Source organism: Acipenser ruthenus, chromosome 17 (genome assembly GCF_902713425.1).
Source record: "Acipenser ruthenus chromosome 17, fAciRut3.2 maternal haplotype, whole genome shotgun sequence".
Taxonomy (NCBI): Eukaryota; Metazoa; Chordata; class Actinopteri; order Acipenseriformes; family Acipenseridae; genus Acipenser; species Acipenser ruthenus.
The window spans coordinates 19977004-19998914 of NC_081205.1; the positions used below are offsets into that span (position 1 = coordinate 19977004).

Below are 21911 nucleotides of genomic sequence, written 5' to 3' on the forward strand. Positions count from 1 at the left end.
CAAATTTCCGTAATACTCTGAGCGTTGGATGCAGAAACAGCTATCTTGTTTATGTCCGTGTTACCTTTGTGGTGCCGGGGCAATGTGTATTGCTCAGATCCGCCCCTTTTTTCCCCCCCCGGCTTCTCTCGGCTCCTATCAGTGTCACTTGGCCATTGAATGGTTCTCTGCTTTTTCCAGAGAAAAAACTACGAGGACCGCTCAGAATAGCACTGAACTATTGTTTGAGCCAAGTGCTACTGTTTAATTAGACAATTAAGACAGCATACATCAGAATGCATTTCATGATCAATGACAGAGCCCTACTGGAGGGTGTACTGCACTATTGACATCTTAAAATGGTCTTGTCATTAACCTTGTGGACCTTAAGTTAAGAAAGTGAAACAAAATACAAGAAACACTGAATGAGACTTGTGGACCCTATCCATTTTACCTTTAATTCTCAAAAGGCCTCCGACCACCCATGCAGACACCCCTGGGCTCCAGCACTCACCAGGTCCTCGATAATCTCAGCCATGCGTTTCTTGGCTGCCTCCACACAGTCCTTGGCTCCCTTCAGGATGACCTTGTCACTCTGGGTGCCAGTACGTGGAAAGCTGACCATCACACCTCCGTACTCCTCAGCGATCTCTCTCAACACCTGCCCCCGTCGAGAGACAAAGTACCGGTGATGCTTCGAGTCCACCATCATAAAATCCTCCACTACGTTCTCCTGCAAACCCAGGGGAGAAGAAACAAATCAAGCATCACAATTAACTACAATGGATGACCAGCAACACTTTAGATCAGTATTTGTCCAAGTTTAAATTCATTCCTTCTCTCATTCAGTGTTGATTCGTGAATTAAAAAAAAAAAAAAAAAAAAATTAAAATATGCATATATTAGAACAAAACTAGTTTGCTCCCTCTAGGTACTACAAGGATCAGAGTCAAGACAATAATACTTTCTTAAAACACACTGTGAGGAAAACACTTTTGCTTTATATTTTCTTACCTAGAATAGGTCGGGCTGAACTACATTTGAAGCCTGTGTAATTTTGTATAATAAATTGTGCTTCAAACATTTATCTGCTGTTAAAATAGTGCTTGCTGGATATTTCCAAAGAACTCCAGACCTCTGAAAACTCTCTGTACACTCACAGGAATACAGTGCGGCCAGGTATTCAGTTTGGATCCTTACCAGGCTCTTAATGAGGCCCTCCAGCTCCTTTTGTGCATCCCGGACAGAGTCCTCCGTCCCCACCACAGTGATGAGCTCCTGGTCCTTGTCCTCGGCGGTGGGGAAGATGATACGGGCGCCTGTGTTGTCACGCACCTTGCGGATGTTTGCACCTCCCTTCCCAATCAGGAACTTGTGGTACTCTGGCTTGGCTCGCAGCTCCACAGTGTGACTCCTTGTTTGCTGGGGTGGGGGGGGATGATGATTGAGAAAACAAAAAAAGTTGAAGTTTGCTGTAGCATGGCCATTAGTGGTGTTGAGATATTACAATGAAGACATTGTTTTATGTTACTACTAGAATACTATACAAAGGATGGAAAATGGATTTGAAGTCCCGTTAAATCTTGCTGTAATTTATTAGCATTTCATTGCCCTTTGTTGCTTGTAAATGGAAACAAGCCTCTGGTAGGAATGAAATTGCTAAATTGGTGTACTGGTGCTGATCTGGCACTTAAAGGAGTCATTACTGCTGCACCCAAAAAAAATAAAAATAAAATAAGTGTGGCCTGAGTTTTCAAAGTTAAAATTAAAAAAAACCACACATGATGCCTCCGAGAACTACACCAGGTAATACCCAAACATTCCCCTGGGGGCTGTACAGCTTATATAGCCAGTGGAAACGCTTGGAAAGTTAGTTTAAAAGTTCAAATAAAAAAGTGCATGTAGGACAAGAAAATGCACTCAGTTTCTCAGGAATAGCTCCAAGGCCATACCTTCTCCTCAGCCAGGGACAGTAGCTGCTGCTTGGCCTTGTCTACATCCTCCGCTGGCCCCCGGATGATGACGGTGTCAATGCCAGAGCCCTCTGTGGGGAAATGGATGTGGACGCCACCACACTCCTCCATGATGGAACGCACAAAGCGCCCTTTGGAGCCAATCAGGGAGTTGTGCAGCTTGGAGGGGATGGAAACCTCCATCTCAATGATGTTTGCCTGCAAAAGAGTCAGGCACACACAGGAAACAGATTGAGAAGTACTGTACAAGAATCAGGTCTGAACACAGGCAAGATATGGACCGGTAATAATAGAAGGACAATTGTGGCAGACGTTTAAGCCTTTGCTGCCGACATGCTCCGATTTTAGATACTATGATGTCTATTACAAAAACGCATCAGTAAATTTGCATGTTTTACAAATATTTATTATACATTAATATTTTTAGGGAGGCATGGCTTGTGTAAAAATATAACACATCCCACAACCAAACATATATCATTGAAAAAAAGTCTACTTAATGCCTTTCTGTTGATATATTGGGTTCTAATTTCTGATTTACGGTTACTAAACTACAAGCGCCAACACAAAGTTGTATTAAATATTATATTATTCAAGCCCAGATATGGTCATTCCACATAGGCAGCATAGAGTTAAAGCTTTAAAATAAGATCAGCCAATATGTATTGTTACACAAATTCAGGAACGCCATTTTAAATACATGAAGAATGAAAGTATAGTTCTAAAAGTTTCTCAACTTGGCTTCTCTAATCTCGTAAGAGTCGCTGTCAGTTTTGTTTGTGGAACCGGTCTATTTCATGACTAATCATTCACGTTCTCTAAATAGCCAAGGCTCATCTGTTAACCTACCAATTCTTTCTGAATGGCCAAGATGCGGTTTCGCGCAGCCTCACAGTTTGCCTTCTTCCCAGTGATGACAATGACTTCAGAGTTGCTGTTCTCAGCTGGAAGGTCGATCTTAGTGTTGGTCTCTTCACGAATCTGGAGTGACAAAAAAAGGCACTGGTTATTAAACAATGGACAAAAGCAGGCTAAATACCAACATGTGCTTCAAGCGAACTGTTCCCCTGCCCACCTCCCAAACCTTGTTTAACAGGGTATCCTGCATGTGCTCAAAGCACAAACACCCTCCCCCTTCCTTTGGGCATTCGTGCTTCCTACCTTTTTAATGTTGGCTCCTCCTTTTCCAATTATGTTCTTGTGGAACTGTTTAAAAATTGGAACTGAAACAGAAAAGCTGTTCTCCATCTACAAAATAGAAAAAAAAGGTTATTTTTGCAATAGAACCTGCATTTGCCCAAGCTTGCATGAAACTATTTAGACAATTACACATTTTCTGTAACCAAAAGGAAGAGAGATATGTTAACTTACCATTTCAGCCACCATCTTCTGCATGAATTTGGTACATTTCTCCACTTCAGTTCTGGGTCCCCTAAATTGGACAATGTCACTTTTTTGTGTAGGGTCAGGGAAATTGATGATGACCTTTAAAAGGGAGAAAAAAAAAAAAAAAAAAAATCTAAACCATGACAAAAAAAGTAACAAAGTTTAGGTCATCATAACCAAATCCTAATATTCCTAGACCACAGCTCACTGTACATCTTTACTAGGAAAGAACCTTAACCCTTTGCGGTCCATTGTCGGACTGGGTCCGACATTGCAATTATTCCTCACAGGTCCTTTGTCGGACTGGGTCCGACATCATTATAGCAACGCAATAAACGGGTGTTTAGTCGTTTTTTCTCCGGAAAAAGCCGAGAAAACCATTCAATTGCCGAGTGGTAGCGACAGGAGCCGAGACAAGTCGGGGGGAAAAAAAAAAAAAAAAAAAAAAAGGCGTATTTCATGAATAGTCATACATGGTATCAGGTATCAGATAATGGGCGTCCATAATAAACAAGCTGGCTAAGTGCGTCAGCGCACTGAGACTATCATGGACATTTGCAGAGCTTTTTTCAGATGTTATAGTAATAAAATAATGACTTTGATCGCATTATTGAGGAGTTTGGTGATAAAACGAGTGATCTGGAGATGATCGATCGGTATGTACGACTATTATTATTATTATTATTTATTTCTTACACAGCTGAACGCTATAGCAAACAAAAGGCTGGGGAGGGGCTGGAGATGCCTAGTGTGTGCTTTGTTGATATGCAGGGCCATTTAAACCCGTTTGACTGTGAAAAAAAAATACTTTTAAACAGCGCGTATAAAATTAACTGCGCGTGTGAAAATTAATTATTCCTGGCGTGCCTGACGCGCGATTAATAAATGGACCGCAAAGGGTTAAATGTCAAGCAGTATACTGCACTGCAGGTTTAAAAGTATTAACCAACACATGGTGGGCGAAAGATATCCCTGCCAAAATTAGAGCAGATCACCACACCACATGCATATTTGACACAGGCTAGGGGTGTGCCCTCCGAGTTAATAGCAGAATAATGTATTCCGTTGTGTTCGCATCATTTAAAAACAAACAAACAAACAAACAAACCACACACCATTACATGGATTATTTGTTTAATCATTCTGATTATGTCTGTTTAAAATGGCAATAGCCGATTTTTTTTTTTTAAATCTGGCTTTGTACATTTAACATGTGTTGACTAGATGACAATATAAAATAGTTATGATTTCCAATAAATTCACCCAATGTTTAACTATTGTGTTATTATATTTTAACAGCTTCAGGAGTTGTTACAGCATCAGTGAATTCAAGAAACAAAACATCCCAGTTTTTCCTCACTGGAAATCTGGACAGTGGAAGAAACTGAAGGTCAAAAGAAATGTTGTTATACACCAAAACCCAATCTGAACTGGACAAAACTCAAAATAGTAAAAAATATTTGTCTCATCTTAAATTACTTTGTTATGCAGACAGTAGGAGAGCCGTGCAAAATTGCATAAACTGCATTATTCTGCTACTATAAGCACTCAATACATGTATTCATTAGCAAAGTGCTCCCTCCGTGCTTTCTTCCACAGCAATATGCAAGAATCTAAAAAACATGCTATATTAAAAACCAAAAGCAGCACATCAATAGCTGCCATACGCCTTGCAGGATATTGTAAACCTCTGGTTCACGGACCATAAAACATACCCTCTACACTTGCAAACTGCATTGTGAACACAAAAAGGACTCTGTCCTGAAAAATGGAAGAGGACAAACAGCAAGCACATGGATACATTGTTTCAAACTAAACAAACCAGGTCAAGCCTGTTTGAAAAATCAGACCCAGTGTGAATGCAGCCTTAGAATTACTCACAACCTACCTCTGGGAATTTATCACGGACTTCCTTGATTTTCTCTCCCTTCTGGCCGATGATGGTTCGATGCAAACGGTGTTCAATAATCATGTCCTTTGTACGCTCGTTCTCCTGCACGAGCAAAACAAACAAGTCAGTTTTGCTCGAAAAATATGCCCAGCAAATCTATTCCAGATATTTAACAGCCCTCAATGCTGACAATTGAGAACTACAAATGTCCCCAGATACTACTGCAGATACACCAGGCTCAAAAGGCAATTATATAATTTAGCAGTCATCCAGATTCTTTAACTATTGAGGCCACTGTACAACTACCATAGAACAAGCAAGGCCTGTACTTGTGCACCACAGCAGGAGACAGATGGCCGGGAAACTCACCATGCGGGATGCCAGCTCCAGTAGCTCCTTCTTGGCCTCGATCACACCTTGGGGGTCACCCTCGATCCGGATCAGGTTGCTCTTCTCATTGTCCGGAGGAATACGAACAGACACCTTGTACTGATCCTTGATCCGGTTGACTAGGGAGAAATAAAAAGGAATGGAGCAAGAGGGAGTACAACTGAGAATCTAAAAACGGAGTTTTAAGTGTTGGCACCCGCTTTTGTTTAACCCTTTCAGTCCTGAATTGTCAGTCTAAGAATAAACTCCTTTATTGACTATCCACAAAAATAGGACTGGGAGCTGGGAGTCCCGTGAGGTTCCAACATATACGGTCAGAAACCATGTTATCATACGGCACAAAGATAAGGTGGGACCTTGAGGTGCCATCAGGACTGAAAGGGTTAAATAACCTTAAGAATAAATCTCCAGATCCACTAGATTGGAGAGCAGACTTACTGTTAGCTCCGCCCTTCCCAATAAGGTGACGATGGAACTTTGGATCCACAGTGATTTCAGTGTAGTCCATGCGGCTCACCTGAACAAGGGAGAGGGTGGAAAATGAGGCAAGACAGATAGCTTCAATTCACAGCACTACCCTCCCAACTAGAAACACATTGCAATTAACAATTAAAAAAGGTCCTTACTGGTGTTTAGGAAAGAACATTCAAGTGATGTTGTAGTCACAAGAAACCTAACCATAATACATACAAAAGGTATTTGGGGTGGTGGTAGATATCCAAAGTAGGGATGGAAATTTTAAAAACGTATAAATGCTAAAAAGCGGTAAAACGTTTAATGTGCTAGACATAGCCGGTCACATGACAAATGTCAAAAAACAGATTTTTATATGCATTAAATTAGTAATTTATCATCAATGGTCCGTCGCGTATCAGACTGCTCTAGTGCCACAGGAAGGGCGGATATTATAAAAAGGAAGGGGTTTGGCAATTGCTTCCAAGTAGCTTTTCTAATTGGTGCAACAGAGATTGACACTGGGGCGGGTTTTATTCTCTGTTGATCTGGTACTTAATTGGGTGCACTGTGTTTATGCCTGTAGTAAGTGTGGTATGGTATCAATTCCACAGCAGTGTTAAATAACGTCAATGACAAGCATTTTTTTTCTGAGTTTGTTCTACATTTTAAAATGGAATCCCTAAACAAAGGAAGCCACGTTTAGAAGTATTTTGAGGAACCGGACAAGAAAACCGTGGTGTGTAAAGAATTATGCCATACAAAAATTGCTGTACCACAAAAACACAAGTTCAATGCTTCAGTTTGAAAAGAAAAAACATTCAGAATTATTGTGGATGGAGCTACTGATGGGCGGGGGGGGGGGGGGGGGGAACTAAACCACACCCCCATAACATTTCCTATAGATTTGGCCGAACACTGGGCGTGATCACGTTATCCCCTATGAGGCGAGTGCGTGTGAATCGTGAATGCAGCCGTTTTGAAAATCAATACAAGATTGCAGACACATAACAATAACAGCGAGCCTGGAAAAACGTAAAGGAAATCGTGCTGCAGCTGTCCATACAAAACTTTCAAAAAGGGAGAAAAAAGTTGCAATTCCCAGAGATTCGTGGACCCCATTCCCCAATCTTCCCATAGGTGGAAGGCTTTTTTCACTTGAAAAATTGTTCTGTAAGCTTTTGGACCGAACGGCCGTTTGTTTAGTAGTTTTTATTTGTATGTTGGAACTACTGCACTAAAGTAAAAGGACCGCTGAGACACGCTTCAAAACAGTTAGGCCAGGCATCTCTTTACAATTTAATGTAAAGTTGTGTGGATACGTGAATTTGAATACTTTTATTTAGAAATACTTGACCATATACAATTCACTGCACAAGAAGGCAAACATTACTTAATGTGTGTTAATTTGGCATTTATAAAGTTACATCTTCACTAGCAACTTTAATTACAAACCATAAACAATTATTTTTACAAATAGAATAGCATAGATTTGAAAAGTTGTTTTGGTGTCAATATTGGTCAACAAAAAGGACTACAGCCAGTTTCTACAGGTAAATCCCTGGGCCGATATAAAAAACACCATAGGATTGCCAAAATATTTTGTTAGTATTCCATTATGATGGCTTTTCACATAGCTATTGCTACAATTGGCATCATTTAAGGAAATACCCAGTACACAGAAAATAAACCCATCATAAACCTCCATTTCATTATTTTCACTGAAGTTTTGAATACCATATAACAGGAAATTGGCAGGGAATTTATTTTTGCTTTATTGGCGGTTTTTATTGGATCGCCAATAAATTCTTCCACCAATCAGAGTGTGCCATACAGCGAGTGATCCCGGCCTCTGACAGACTTGTATGCAGCACAGGTTAAGCACTGGGTAAGGGGAAGAATGTGTCAGATGTCAAAGTGAATGAGAATGGCAGTGTGATGAAGCCAGTTTGGATTCAATGGATTTACAAAATCTGGAATTTATGATGCGATCAGGAACTCCGAGGCAGTGTAAACTGCACCTGCTTTTTTTTTTTTTTTTAAATTAAGTAGAGCAACAGCCAAAAGTGTTTATTCCAGACTTGTTAGAAAGTCTGAAACAAATGCAAAATTTGCTTTGGATTGTTATTGTCAATTCGTTGTAGATACTACTATTGACACCCACCATGCAGGTATTGCAACGTCCCTAAATGTTAAAATAAATTAGTTCTGCACTGTAAAATTCCCAGTGCTTGCTAGTCTTAACTAGTTTTAAATTTAAAGCATTTTTGTTTTGGCTTTATTGTTAGTTTTCACACATGGCAATACTGTCCTACAATTACTACATGATATTGTGATCATTCCACTGTGTTACGTTAGTGAACCAGAGCTACATTTTAAAACTGAGAGTTAGCAAATGCCTATCATTAAAGTGTACTGCAGCTACTAATCCTTTCCAATTACTAGTTTCTTAAGGACTATAATGATAATGATGCAACTCATTTTTAGAAGGCCTTCTTTGTTCTTATCCAAGTTACTGATTAAGTAAACATGTATTTGAATGTTTTAAATTTAAAAAAGTAGAATACAAAACTGTGGCATTTCTTTGTGAATGTGCGAAGTGAAAAACGCCAATTCAGGAACAGTCAGTCAACCAAGGTAGCAAATCCACCAAATTTAATAACAGCCAAAATTTCCTGTTATATGGTATTATCAGAAAAGCAATATATTAATGTCAATTTGAGCACAGTATTTCAAATACTGTTCTGTAAAGTGTACTATATATATATATGCATGAAGTCCATTTCAAGGGTTTTGCTCATTCCTGCCGTGCCTTTGGTGCCATACCAGACCTGCCCCATACAACCAGTTTGCGCACTGGAAAATGAAACAGGTAAACACCACTGTGTGCCACCAAACAAACAGTCAGAAGGGATGTGAAGACTCATTCACTCACCAGGTCAATCACAATTGCTTCCATCTGACTCTGGACTTGCTGCATCTCCTTGGTTGGGCCCTCCAGGGTGATCTTATCCACACCCTCTGTGAATTCAATGTGAACCTGACAAAAGCAGGGGAGAGGAAACCGTTGGAGGAAGTACTATCGAAAAATACTTCAATTTCTCAACAAGTGTGCTAAACAGAATGCAACATTTGAAATGCCTATAAAGGTAAAATAAAAAACAGTTTTACATTGAGGATTACAGTATCAAAGCTTCTCATTGTAGCGGCTTTTGGTCAAGCCTACTCAAAGGTCTCCCTTTCTATAAAAACAAACTTTACCTTTGGCATCTGCTGTGTGATTTTAGCAAGATTCTGCCCCTTCTTGCCAATGATGAAGCGGTGCAGCCAGGATGGAGCCGAGACAGAGGCCAGAGTGTAGCTGTTTGCCTAAGAGAAATATGCAAGACAATGTCCCTTCTCAAACTGAAATGAGAAAGCTAGAACAGACTAGGTCCCTTCTCAAGTTCATAAATTTGGATTAACCACAAAAAAAAAAAAAAAAAAAGAAAAAAAAAAACACAAAAAAAACACCACACCTTTTCTGGGAAAAGTAAGAACTTTAGGTGCAATCCATATTTGAATCCTGGGACAGCAGTAGGATAAATGTTAAAATAGTTTACAGGAATAAACACCACCAACAATAAGTCAGTCCACTCCTGGTAGATTGGGAGCTTTGTCACAGGACTTCACTGTAGCCATGTTGATGCCAAATCATTGGGATCTAAGATCTGGTTTGGCAAAGTTTGGAGATCAACCAGTTACTAGAAACACTAATAGCCCAAAAGGCCTAGTCTAGTTTGAAAATTCTCATTGTGGCATTTACTGACTGCCGTTGGTCAGTAAATGGTGAACTACCTCATTTTAAATAAGATGTTTAAGGCAAGGTGTGGCCAGTTTATTGTTGCTGACCCCCCACCCACCCCATCCAACCACAAAGCCCCCTACCTTAGCGTAGACCTCCGTCAGAGCCTGTCCAAGGCGGTCCGGCTCTCCTCGCAAGATGACCGTTTCAGAGCTGCTGTCGGTGGGTGGGATCTCGACCGAGACACCCGTCTTCTCCAGGATCTCATGCAGGGAGTTCCCCTTGGGTCCAATCACGTACTTGTGCTGAGACTTCTTCACCTCCACTGCGATCGTGGTCACGTTCTTCTTCTGCAATGGGGAAGAACATGAGTGAACAGCCTGGCAGCTTTAATTACTAGGACACACCCTCGTTTCTCCTACATCTAGAACACTGCCATCAGCCCATTTGTCAATAAAATATGCTTTGGGTTTGCTGCATGTAAAAGTCAGCCAGAAAAAGGGTGGGGAGGGGGGCAACAACAACAACAAATCAGATCCGGTCAGTGGTTAAAAGAACGTGGCTAATCCCCCCCCCCCCCCCCCAAAAAAAAACACAACAAAAAAACACCACTCACCTACACTTTTGCTAACCCTTCAACAACTTGCATTATGCATTGCAAGGCCAAAAATATTTTTGAATCCCTCCAACTAATGTCAGTGATTGCGACTTCTTGCAATGTGAAACTAGTGAGCCCCACATCTTTTCTAAATTTTCTAAGGGCTTTTTGTAGATGTCACATCTTTCTGACCCCTGTTTTATAATTTAACTGTTTAGTGAAAGTGTTTTGATGGAGACAGTAATCTAAATTACAAAACTGTTTCACACCATTGGCTGGATAGCAAATTCCATTGACTTGGCACAAGGGGTACGTCTCCTCCAATCACCCTACTTTAAGCCCAACATTAAAGTGGCATCAGGAAAAAAAAAAAAAAAACAATTGTAAATCTGTCAACCAGAGATTAAACAAAATGACATAACACTTTTTTTCTCCACTCCCCCCTGGCAGTTACCTTCTCCTCATAGATCTTCTTTATGAGCATCACAGCCTGGGCAACCTGCTCCTTCTCCCCGGTGATGACTATCTCAGTCTTGTTGACGCTGGGTGGTGGAATGTTGATCCTCGCTCCAGTCTCCTGCATCATCTCACTCACAACCTTGTTGAATGGCCCAGTAATGAAGGGATGGTAGACCTTCTCTACAGTGACTCGCTCCACTGCACGCTTGTCCTGCAAATACAATCTACCAGTTTAGTTGAAAAACAAGACAAAATCATTTGCAAGCCCACTACCTTCCCAGAGTCACCAAGAAAGACATTCAGAAGAGTTTTTGAAAAGCTGGCATTTAAAAATTGCTAAGACATGGAGATACATTGCTTGCAGGATGAAAGCAAGAACAAAAAATACATAGACATCTAGCAATTAGATCTTAATCCACAAAGAGTATTTTAAGGTTAAAGCTAATTAAGCCAGCTGCACTACCAAATTTCTATTATATTGGGCACAATGCAACATCAGGGTTAAAGCACACACTCCACCCTTCAGCAACCGGCCACAGATTAGCTAGAATCCTGGTCTGCTGGTTACCTGCTCAGCAGAGATGAGGAGAATCTCGTGCTTGGCCTTCTCAATGCCCTCCTTGGTGCCAGAGATCTTTATCTGGTTGCTGGTGTCGTCAGGCCGCGGGATCTGGATCTTTGTGGCAGTCTTCAGCTCCAGTTCCTGCAGCTTCTCACCGTTCTTACCAATCACAAAGCGATGGTGTTCTTTTGGGATCGCCACAGTCGCAGAGGCCTACAGGTCAAAAAGGAACAACTTGGTGCACCAGGGAAGGGATAACTAGTGGTGTTAAGTTCCTAAAAGTGTAACTATTAGTTATAAAAATTAAAACACTTGAAAACATTTGCATATTGGCCACAATACGACAGCCGCCTTAGTTCAACACTAAAATAGAAGGAATATGAAGTGTTACTCAAATTATAGTAAATGTTTACCAAGTAGCAGACAGAGGAACAAATAAATGCTCACCTGAGTCTGGAGTCGGGAAACAATCTCCTTCCTAGCCCTCATGACCTCATCCAGCTTCCCAGAGACCATGATGGAGAGACCCTGGTCCTTGGCCATGGAAAGCTCCAGATGGGCCCCAGTCTTGTACATGATGTCCACACAGATCTTGGCCTGGTCACCTTCCCCAAATTGGTTCATGTCCTTGTATTTGCGCTCTTCCAGGGGCACATGGAACACCTGCAGGACCAGGAAGGAAGAGCATACAGTCACACTGAAACCCTTCATAACAGGGTCAAGTCCCAAAGGCTCCTAGTAGCCCCAGACAAGACTGGCAACTTAGCAGTCACCTACGCCGGTATTCCCACTCCAGTATATACTTTTCTGTAGGTCAACATACATCTTCATAATTTCAGGACAGATTTTGTTTTATGGGCATTATATAAAACATATCAAATAATCCTGAAACATTGATGGCAGCAAATTAGTCAAGGGTCCTTACACGGTGCTTGTACTATTTACAACAACTTGACAGTTATTAAACCGAGAAACTGGGGAGTACTTCAGTGCCCAACTAAATTTTTTTTTTTTTTTTTGCATGCTAGGTGTTAAAGCCAACACTGACAAGTTCCAAAGCCATAAGCTGTACAACCTATAATTTTCCATTTCATGTTCTGAATCTGGATTCAGACCAATAACTTGGAGTATTGTCTGACTCTGATCGAATTCTGAAATAGTGAAGTCCCTGCATCACATTGGTTTTGTAGACTTGGGGTCCTAATGTCACCAGATTTTGGCTGCTTGAATCTGGCAATGAACCCCAACCAGACACAGATGACTCTACAGACCTTTACTGGAGTTAAAGGACTTTAGTTAAATACTTGTTGCAATTTCTCTCCCTCCTGCTGAGTTCTGCCTACTCTACCTGGGTAATCATGGATGATTTAATTGGTCGAATCTTAGTCCAGGCATTGGCAGGTTCCTGGGTGCCATCAGGAGAGGCGGCCTTCTCGGGTAGAGGTGGAAAGGCATCTCTGTAGGTTGGGAGGGCCCCTTCATCCTCAGAGCCGAGTGGCATGTCCTTAGCTGAAAGACAACCATTGGAGGACAGAATGTCACACAAAGCATCCACAAAGATGACACTGGGTGGGCCTTGCAGATCCATGTAGATTCCTACACATCAGTGTAGTTCTATGTAGAGGATCTTGGAGGCTCACTGCATGAAATCACAAAAGTGTTCAAACAGTAGCCTGTGCAGACCATGCAAAGTAACCAGTAACAAATGCTGTTGCCTTGTCAGAGTAGAAATAAATCTGAGTTACTCATTTTCTAGAATGAAGATACTGCTAACTTCCTTGAATAATGTTAACCCTTTGCAGTCCATTTATTAACTGCGCGTCAGGCACGCCAGGTCTAATTAATTTTCACACGCGCAGTTAATTTTATACGCGCTGTTTAAAAGTATTTTTTTTCACAGTCAAATGGGTTTAAATGGCCCTGCATATCAACAAAGCACTCACTAGGCATCTCCAGCCCCGCCCCACCCTTTCGTTTGCTATAGCATTCAGCTATGTAAGAAAAAGATAATAATAATAATAATAGTCGTACATACCGATCGATCATCTCCGGATCACTCGTTTTATCACCAAACTCCTCAATAATGCGATCCAAGTCATTATTTTATTACTATAACATCTGAAAAAAGCTCTGCAAATGTCCATGATAGTCTCTGTGCGCCGACGCACTCAGCCAGCTTGTTTACTATGAACGCCCCGTTATCTGATACCTGATACCATGTATGACTATTCATGAGATGTGCCTTCCCCCCCCCCCCCCGACTTGTCTCGGCTCCTGTCGCTCCCACTCGGCAATTGAATGGTTTTCTCGGCTTTTTCCGGAGAAAAAACGACTAAACACCCGTTTATTGCATTGCTATAATGATGTCGGACCCAGTCCGACAAAGGACCTGTGAGGAATAAATGCAATGGACTGCAAAGGGTTAATGAAGTACTTATTCTAAAGTGGTATTTCGTTTATTAACTTTCCTAAACTATCCAAGGAATTGTACAGGATGTAGTTTTAATGGGAAGGGTATTTACATGAATGTTATTGTAAATACATTCAGTTTATTCCCTTATCACAATTCTCACCAAATGTGACCATTGGGATAAGTGTGTTGGCACTTACTGGTTGGCAAAAGCAAGCAACGTCACCTACTAAACCAAGCTAAAGCAGCATCAAATCACATAGATATTTCCTGGGAAAACTAATGTAAATGTCAATAAAGGTGTTCTTGCATCTGCAATGGTGTATAATGTAGAAGACCAAGGGATGTAGTAAACAGCTGAACTTGAGCCCAGTCTGAGATTAACCATCTCATGGTGGACCCCACCCACTGTGGATACAGGCTTGTAACAGCAGGAATGGAAAGACGACTCCCACTGCATAACAGTTTGACCCACTTCTGGTTTCTCTACGAGCTTAGGACGACACTTGAGTTTGTTACCTATACACTATGACTAATCAGGCTTCTACAGTATTACAACCTGGAATGGGTGAAAGTGCTATGCAATAAGTCATTTCCACCCCTGTAATAGCTCACAGTCCAGAGGATGAAGGATACAGTATAAATAGTACAATGAATAGCAGTGGAGGGGGAGCACCTACCCCCGAGCTGCTCTTGCAGCAGGCCGCTGCGATGCTCATTGAAGCTCTCCTGCGTAAGTACGGCGACGGAGCTCATGGTCGAAATCCCACTTTACACGGAGTCCGAGTGTGCCACTAAGAGGAAGACATACAAAATGTATTAGAATACATAATGGAGTGCCCAACTGGGCAAATTAACTATTATCTATTAATATAAAGCATTCCAGCTGGCTTTATCAGTGTCCTGACATTGCTGCTAGCATACACTTTAAAAAACACAAAAACATTACTATGTTGCTGCTTTGCAATCGAAGGCTGTGGTTAGTCGACTACCAGTTTGAGGTCGACTATCACTTTTCTAGTCGACGAATCGTTGCTACCCCTATACGGTACAGAGGGAGATATCCACTTATGGTACAGAAACCCAAGTTTCTCATAACATACAAGAAAAAATCCAATGCCATTAAGATACACTTCCTAATGCAGCAGTTCTCAATTTCCAGCCACCGATCCATCATAATATGAGCAAACTTAAACTGTAAATTAGAGTTTACCAGTTGTGACCAACGTTTACTACATCGTAAGCTGATACACACATTACCAGATGTCAGCAGATTTCATCCAAAAATATGCAAGCTTAAAAACATTGACATGCCTGGAGGTGTCGGCATAAAGATTTGTTTTAAAGTTATACCATATAACAGGAAATTTCAGTTTTGCATTTCTACTGCTAAAGTCCAAAAACATTTAAATAAAATGGTTTACTTAAATGTCTGCTAAAACAGTATCTAATTTACAGTAACTTGATAGCATCTACAATGTAACTGCAGCAACTTGGAGGAGGCTGCCATCTAACCAGTAATAGTATTTATCATTCTTAAATGTCCCTTACTTTTAAGAACCAGTAAACTTGATAAGCATTTGCAGTCTCAGTTTTAAAACTATGGTTCACAACATGTCACAGTACTGCTATACAGTAATTGTCAGCCACATGTGAAGTCTTTAACAATAGCCAAAAAGAAAATGCTTTTATTTTCTTCAAAATCATTTCAAACTGGTTAATACACTAGCAAGCACTGGCAAAATCAGCTCAGTTCTATACAGTGCAAAATATTTTACCATTGTTTCTGGACTTTGTGATAGTCATATCTACAAACGTATCGACAAACAAAAAAAAAAAATTTTATCCCCCCACCCAAAAACACAATTTGAGAACCGCTGTCCTAATGTAAACAATATTCTTAAAGCAAATTTATCAGGTCAGAAGAGTCTGCATTTTAACAGGTCAAGTTACTACAGCAGGTTTGTTCAGATAAAACTGAAAATGACAAGTACATTAAATAAAATAATACTTGGTACAGATGACAGAGTGACACAGTATGAAAACAAGTGCTGGACTTGAAAGATAACCTTGGAAAGCCAAGACGATTTCCCTGCTAACCCCAATAACTTGTGCAGCTGTTCTGCAGCGTGTAGGCCTCCGCACACAGGGGCCTCTACTACACAGCAGGCAAGCAAACCAGGCTCCCTCACTGGGCCTCTGCTCCACCTTTCCCTCAATCAGAAACACTGCTCCAGCAACAGGCTACAACCACGCTGGCATAGGCAGCATTAGGCTTAGATCAAAGGCAATATAAACAATGATAATGTATCCTTCTAACAAGATACGGGAATGTCACCTGCTGATGAGTTTACTGGCTTTTAATTGCAGCGTTACATGTCTTACCAGCTAAATGGTCAGTTACCAGATAATCCGTCCTGATAAGCTTTCCGCTTGTCAGCCTGCCAGCTTTTGCCTGCAAAATACAATAGAGATTGTTGGATTGGAAATACTTTAACACATGGGAAGCGCCACTGTAAATATATAGAACCAGGTACCAACATGTAATTATACAACATTGACAATCATACAATTTAAATCCCTCTTTCTGTATTTTGCTATACCAGTATTTCATCAAGATGGCATATTGCAAGTTGTCAGTATTTTTTATTTTATTTAATTTAAATACTGTGTTCTGTATTGGTTTTCATAGTTTTAGTTTACAATTTGAGTTTAACCAAATCACTTCACTGGTTTTGTGAGTGGCAATGAAAATACTCATTTACTGTAATTCCAGAAATGTCATAAAATTTGAGAAGTGTAAATGTGAAGCTATAGCAAAAGGGTGGGCAATTGATACATAATAAAATCAATAAATACAAGGCTTTAAGTTAACAGAATTAAATCCTTACCCTTTTATACTGGTACAGCAACAACTGAAAGAGGAGAAGAGGTTTGAATTACTGAAAGAATTCAAAAAATTACAAAAAACAGGGGATGACTGGGGGGGGGGGGGGGGCTGCCACCCCCCAGACACAATGCGTCAAAATGACTACAACCTGTACTTTCGTATTGTATCTTTCACACCACAGGCCACGGCGGAGTGGCACAAAATACAGGATTGGACACTTCAACTAGGGCATTGAGCAATCAGAAAACAGCTCCAATGCATGTGGTCCAGCAGGGTGAAGCAGTATTCAAAATGACAGAGGAAACAATAATGCTTGTCATTGAAAACAACAGCCAGAGCTTTATGACAAAGGACATCACAATTACAAAGATAGATTTGAAAGATAATATACGGGAGTCCATTTCGAAGGAACGGGATGAGCCGGGTACATGCGATTTATTGCAATATATGTTGAAATACTGTCAGAGAAGACACTCAATTTCCACATGTTGACAAATATGTATCAGTCTTGATCATAGTTTTGTCAATAGCAATTCTGAACAGTTGTATAGATCTGGCAGTTTTCAAACCCGTCACATTGTCTGTGTCGCTTCTGGCATGTATGGTCATGTACCTGCGAAAGTGTCTCATCAATTTTAAAGAAAATTGCATCGCGTCTAGTGTGTGTAGACTTTAAGAAATCACCATACCATCTGCACAGCTCTAAATAATACTGTATCCAGTTTCATAATATTATGCCTTGCTTTTAGCTGGAACCATCTACATATCCTTTACCAGGTAGAGATACAAGTTACAAAAACAGTATTACACTTCCCGGCCACAGCTCTAACTACAAAATTAGAGTCATCAGTAACATGAAACAGTAGATCACCTCTTTGGGTAATTCGCAGCATATCAAATGGATTAGCAGTTAAAATGTTAACTAGATGAAGGTTAGTGATACAGTAAAATCAGTCGTGTATTCGCCCATCACATATCCACTCCAACCATTTAGCCGCCATGATCAAGCTCTTCAGCAACGCCCCCTTCACGTGTACAGAGTGAATGCAAAATGGCTACAGGAAAGAAAGCGAGTCATGCTTTCATGAAAAAAAGTTGGAAATACTTTCTGGAAAAGGGAGTTACCAGGGAGAAAATAGTACACGATTTTGGAATTGGAAAGAGCACTGTGACTGATCTTAAAGTCTGCCTCGGGGATTAATGTTTGCATTGGATTCAGATAGTTTCTTGGACTGGCAGGAACAGCAAACCAAAGCCAATCTGACTCAACTTTTTTACTCCAACACAGTAATATAAGTATTGTGCATTTGATTTCTATTGTAACTTCCCAGAAAAAAAAAAAAAAAAAAAGTTTCCTACTTGAAGAGTTGGAGTAAATGTTTACTACAGTACTTGCAGTTTATTTTTTTCTCCGTAAACCTATACATTTTGCTACTGTGCAAATCATCCGACACTTGTGTATACTAACTGTATCTTTCTAAACAAGGGATTTAGGGTAGCTCCCTAATGAAAGCTGAATCTCAAATCAATAAATGTGTGAATATAACAATTGTTACAGCTGTGTAATGGTATTGGGACATTTCTCCAACTTCACATATCCGCCCTTAGTCTGGTCCCACTGCAGTCGGATATGCGCCAGACTACTGTAATTGCAGGGTACTAAACTAGAGCCTTGGTACAAAGTCCCACATTAAGTGGGTTGAGTTAGTCCTGTGAAGTTACCATGTTAGTCTGCTTGCTCTGTGTAGCTCCTTCTCTCAATACGAGTTCAGTGGACTTGCACATGAAAACTGTGTTCCTTCTGTTTGTATCATATCAGATGGGATATATTACCACACTGTAGTATGTGTTTCAATAAGCATTTTAAACTTAATACAACACTGCAAACCGAAAAATGTTTAGCGTGCAATTTTGGCTTACCGGTGCTTTACCGTGGTTTCACCAGGCAATTATACTGGGCTATTTTACATAGTGTATCCTATTACTGTTTGCTTATTCAAATATTATGACTACAAAACAGCCTTACCACAAACATAACATGTATTCCCTTAGGTTGCAAGCCTTAGACCTAATATGCCGCGTAAATAGGGATTCATTTCAAAGAGTACACTTTACTACTCAAGTTGATTTTAAAACAGAATGCAATAGAGAATTGTATAAACTGTATAAATCACTGGGGGCAATAACCTGGTCTAATTATGTGCACTTCTACCCATAAAATATTTAAATATTAATGGAAAAAAACAAAACACTAACATGGGTTCTGTATGTATTCATGGGCAAGCGAACATACCATCAAGTGTTCCAGTAACATATGCAGCACCTCCTTGCTAACATAGAGCTTTAAAACAAGTTGGATTTCAGACCTTAGTGAAATTAGCAATGCAACAAAACTAGCAAGAAACAAGTTTAGACTACTGTCTAAACTACAGGTTTCTCTTTTCCACCACAGTATCCCCCCTTTTTTTTGCACACTTTGAAAAACACATTTAATTCCTGCTATGCTGTTGACATTCCAGTCCTTGTTTCCACAAACATTTTAGGTCATACGAGCTCAATTCTTTTTTAGTGCTGTAAATAGCAGTAATTAATTGGATAACCTAGTTCATCCTACAGATTGATAAAGAAAGCTATCGATATTATGAATGTATTTCGTGGAGGGAATCAAGTAAAACCAGACCCATTTTTTTTAATATTCCGCTGGCTCCTTTAAATATGCAGACTGCCAGCTCAGCACGTCTACGGCGTTCTTAAATCAACTTAAACTTCGCACGGGACTGCCGCCGACATCCACTCAGTACAAACTGGTACAGTACCCTAAGCTTACAGTCGTGGAAGTGTGTTGAATTTACATTTGAATTTAAACAATTTAATTTAAATATTGGCATTCCATCTACCATCGCTATTGGATTACCCATCCCCACCGTATTCTGGAAGTTACATAATCGCACACGGCACAGCTGTAATTAATCAAGCTAATTTATGCAACATAAAGTTGTTTTTAACTTGTCAGTTTGGCCTGGCAAAATAAACAAAAACAAGACTTATTATTAATAATAATAATAATAATAATAATAATAATAATAATAAATCTTGCACTGAAGAAATGTACAAACAAAATATTCGCAGTTAAATCAAACACAGCTTGTGAAATATGGTTTTAAATAAACAAAAATAACCAATTTCGGCAACTTTTATAAAGTTAACTAAACTAATAAGCGCATGCGCACTGGTGACACGTAGCGACCTGCTTAGACGAGACTCCATTAGAAAACTTAATTTTAAAAAGATATATTAAAATAAAACACAACCCTATCCGATTTAAAATGATAACCATCGATTAAAATCACCCCTGATCAAAACTAGACAATACTGATTTTTCAAAGAGCAAGGTTAATTACAAAGTATCACCCAAACACAAAGTCCACGTAAGCAGTAAGGCAGATGGCTGGCGGAATTGACATGGAGTCGACTGTGGACATTTTACTGAAAAAAAAAACGGCCTCTAAAAAAAAAAGAGAAAAGAAAAAACATACACACACCTACAAACATCTTCCCTCCCGTCGCTTTTCACATTCTCTTATATCAGCATTGAACATTTAAGGTAGATATGTAGTCCCCCTGGATTATATTGTGCAAATATTTCTTACTTACTTTGTGTTTGTGCTCCTGTCAGACCTCTCCGGTGGAGAAGCTTTGAAACTCCGATTGAAAAGGCTGGCCGTGGAGCCTGCTTGATTTATACAGGGGCTAGGCCTCCAATCACACAGAGACACGTCAGAGCCTTGCGTTGGTAAATCACATACATGTATCTTTAAAGAGAGTACACATGAAACACATACACGTAACCCTTACAGCAGGATATAGTGGGAAACACAAGCACACGGTTTGTTTTAGGTCCTCGTCTCTCTTGTTTTGAAAACAAAAGCGACAAGCATGTTACAGACCAGAGAGGATTTTTACAAGGCTGTTTTGATCAAATATGGAAACACATTATTTTTTTATTTTTTGTAGTTCACAAGGTGCACAATCAATGGCTTCTAATAAATGCACAAATATCAATAAAGTTGTCAATATTGCTACATATCTGCTTCTTTATTTTGTTTACAGTGTTACCGATACCTTTATCACGTGACTGTGACCAGATTTGTTTTTCTTACATTCTTTATTTGTTCTACAAAAATTGAAACGTTTGCCATTTTAGTGTAAATAGACACCGACTTAAGAAATTCTACTTTAAGAAGTCGTTTGAAAAGTAAGTCTCTGCTGGAATTGTTAGTAAACATGGCGAACAATGCTCTAAGCAGAAATGCAACAATAAAGAATGCTATGAAGTTGAGGTGCCTACAGTATTTAGCCTAGAAAATAGAACGGGAGACTTGATCACATTTTTTACAAATATTACAAGGGTTTAACAAAGTCAAACCTTGTTACTATTTCAAACTTGAGTCTAGACAGATTCAGGACAGAGGGTAGCCACTTCTTCAAGTAGAAGGATGGGTCTGTTGTACAAAAAATAGTAATTGTAAAGGCCCTTTACTGTACATTTCTAAAGTCATAATTCTTATTGCTGTAAACCTGGGCATGTTTGTATATACCTGCAATAGACGAATTTTGCCTATAAGTGACGGCTAAAAATGAAATATGTAACACTATGGAAGTTATTTCACCTTTAATTTATTTCATCGACATCTATTCTACGCTCACCCGCAACAAACCCAGTCTACTACTTGAAAACCTTGATGCTCCCCCATTTGCCCCTCCTGCCCTCTCCTCCTTCTCTCCTCTCTCCATTGCTGATGTTTCCTGCTTACAGTTGAAATCAACTGCTGCCACATGCCCCCTGGACCCCTGGCCAACTAACGTTGTCTGTCTCTGTGCTTCTGATCTTGCTCCCTCCATTATGCACACTCTCAACCTGTCCCTGGACTCAAAAAACCCTCCCTTGACCTGGCTGACTTATCTAATTTCTGTCCCATCTCTAATCTCCCTTTTCTCTCAAAAAACTCTCGAAAGGGCTGTAGCCAGTCAGCTGATGAAACATCTCATGGACAACAATCTGCTTGAATCTCTACAGTCTGGTTTCCGGCCGCATCACAGTACTGAAACTGCTCTGCTCTGGATTGTGAATGATCT

The 21911-nt window shown here is 40.1% G+C and overlaps 1 protein-coding gene across 2 annotated transcripts in view; it reads right to left on the bottom strand.

Annotated features, from left to right (window-relative positions):
* Nucleotides 1-20568, bottom strand: part of LOC117423525 (vigilin-like) — a 29301-nt gene extending 8733 nt beyond the window's left edge. Inside the window, exons 1-20 of one of the 2 annotated variants that reach the window (XM_034039453.3) lie at nt 20430-20512; nt 16777-16800; nt 16271-16340; nt 14566-14679; nt 12824-12984; nt 11923-12138; nt 11482-11688; nt 10909-11124; nt 10000-10206; nt 9334-9441; nt 9008-9112; nt 6058-6136; nt 5599-5738; nt 5227-5331; nt 3324-3437; nt 3114-3200; nt 2802-2933; nt 1932-2150; nt 1180-1401; nt 494-712 (exon numbers count right to left, since the gene is read on the bottom strand). In XM_034039453.3, the coding sequence (XP_033895344.1) occupies nt 494-712; nt 1180-1401; nt 1932-2150; nt 2802-2933; nt 3114-3200; nt 3324-3437; nt 5227-5331; nt 5599-5738; nt 6058-6136; nt 9008-9112; nt 9334-9441; nt 10000-10206; nt 10909-11124; nt 11482-11688; nt 11923-12138; nt 12824-12984; nt 14566-14641 (2613 nt within the window). In that variant the 5' untranslated portion in view covers nt 14642-14679; nt 16271-16340; nt 16777-16800; nt 20430-20512. Of the gene's footprint in view, nt 1-493; nt 713-1179; nt 1402-1931; nt 2151-2801; nt 2934-3113; nt 3201-3323; nt 3438-5226; nt 5332-5598; nt 5739-6057; nt 6137-9007; nt 9113-9333; nt 9442-9999; nt 10207-10908; nt 11125-11481; nt 11689-11922; nt 12139-12823; nt 12985-14565; nt 14680-16270; nt 16341-16776; nt 16801-20429 lie in introns of both variants that reach the window. The other variant, XM_034039452.2, reaches the window with a different exon arrangement.
* Between the last annotated feature and the right edge of the window lie 1343 nt (nt 20569-21911).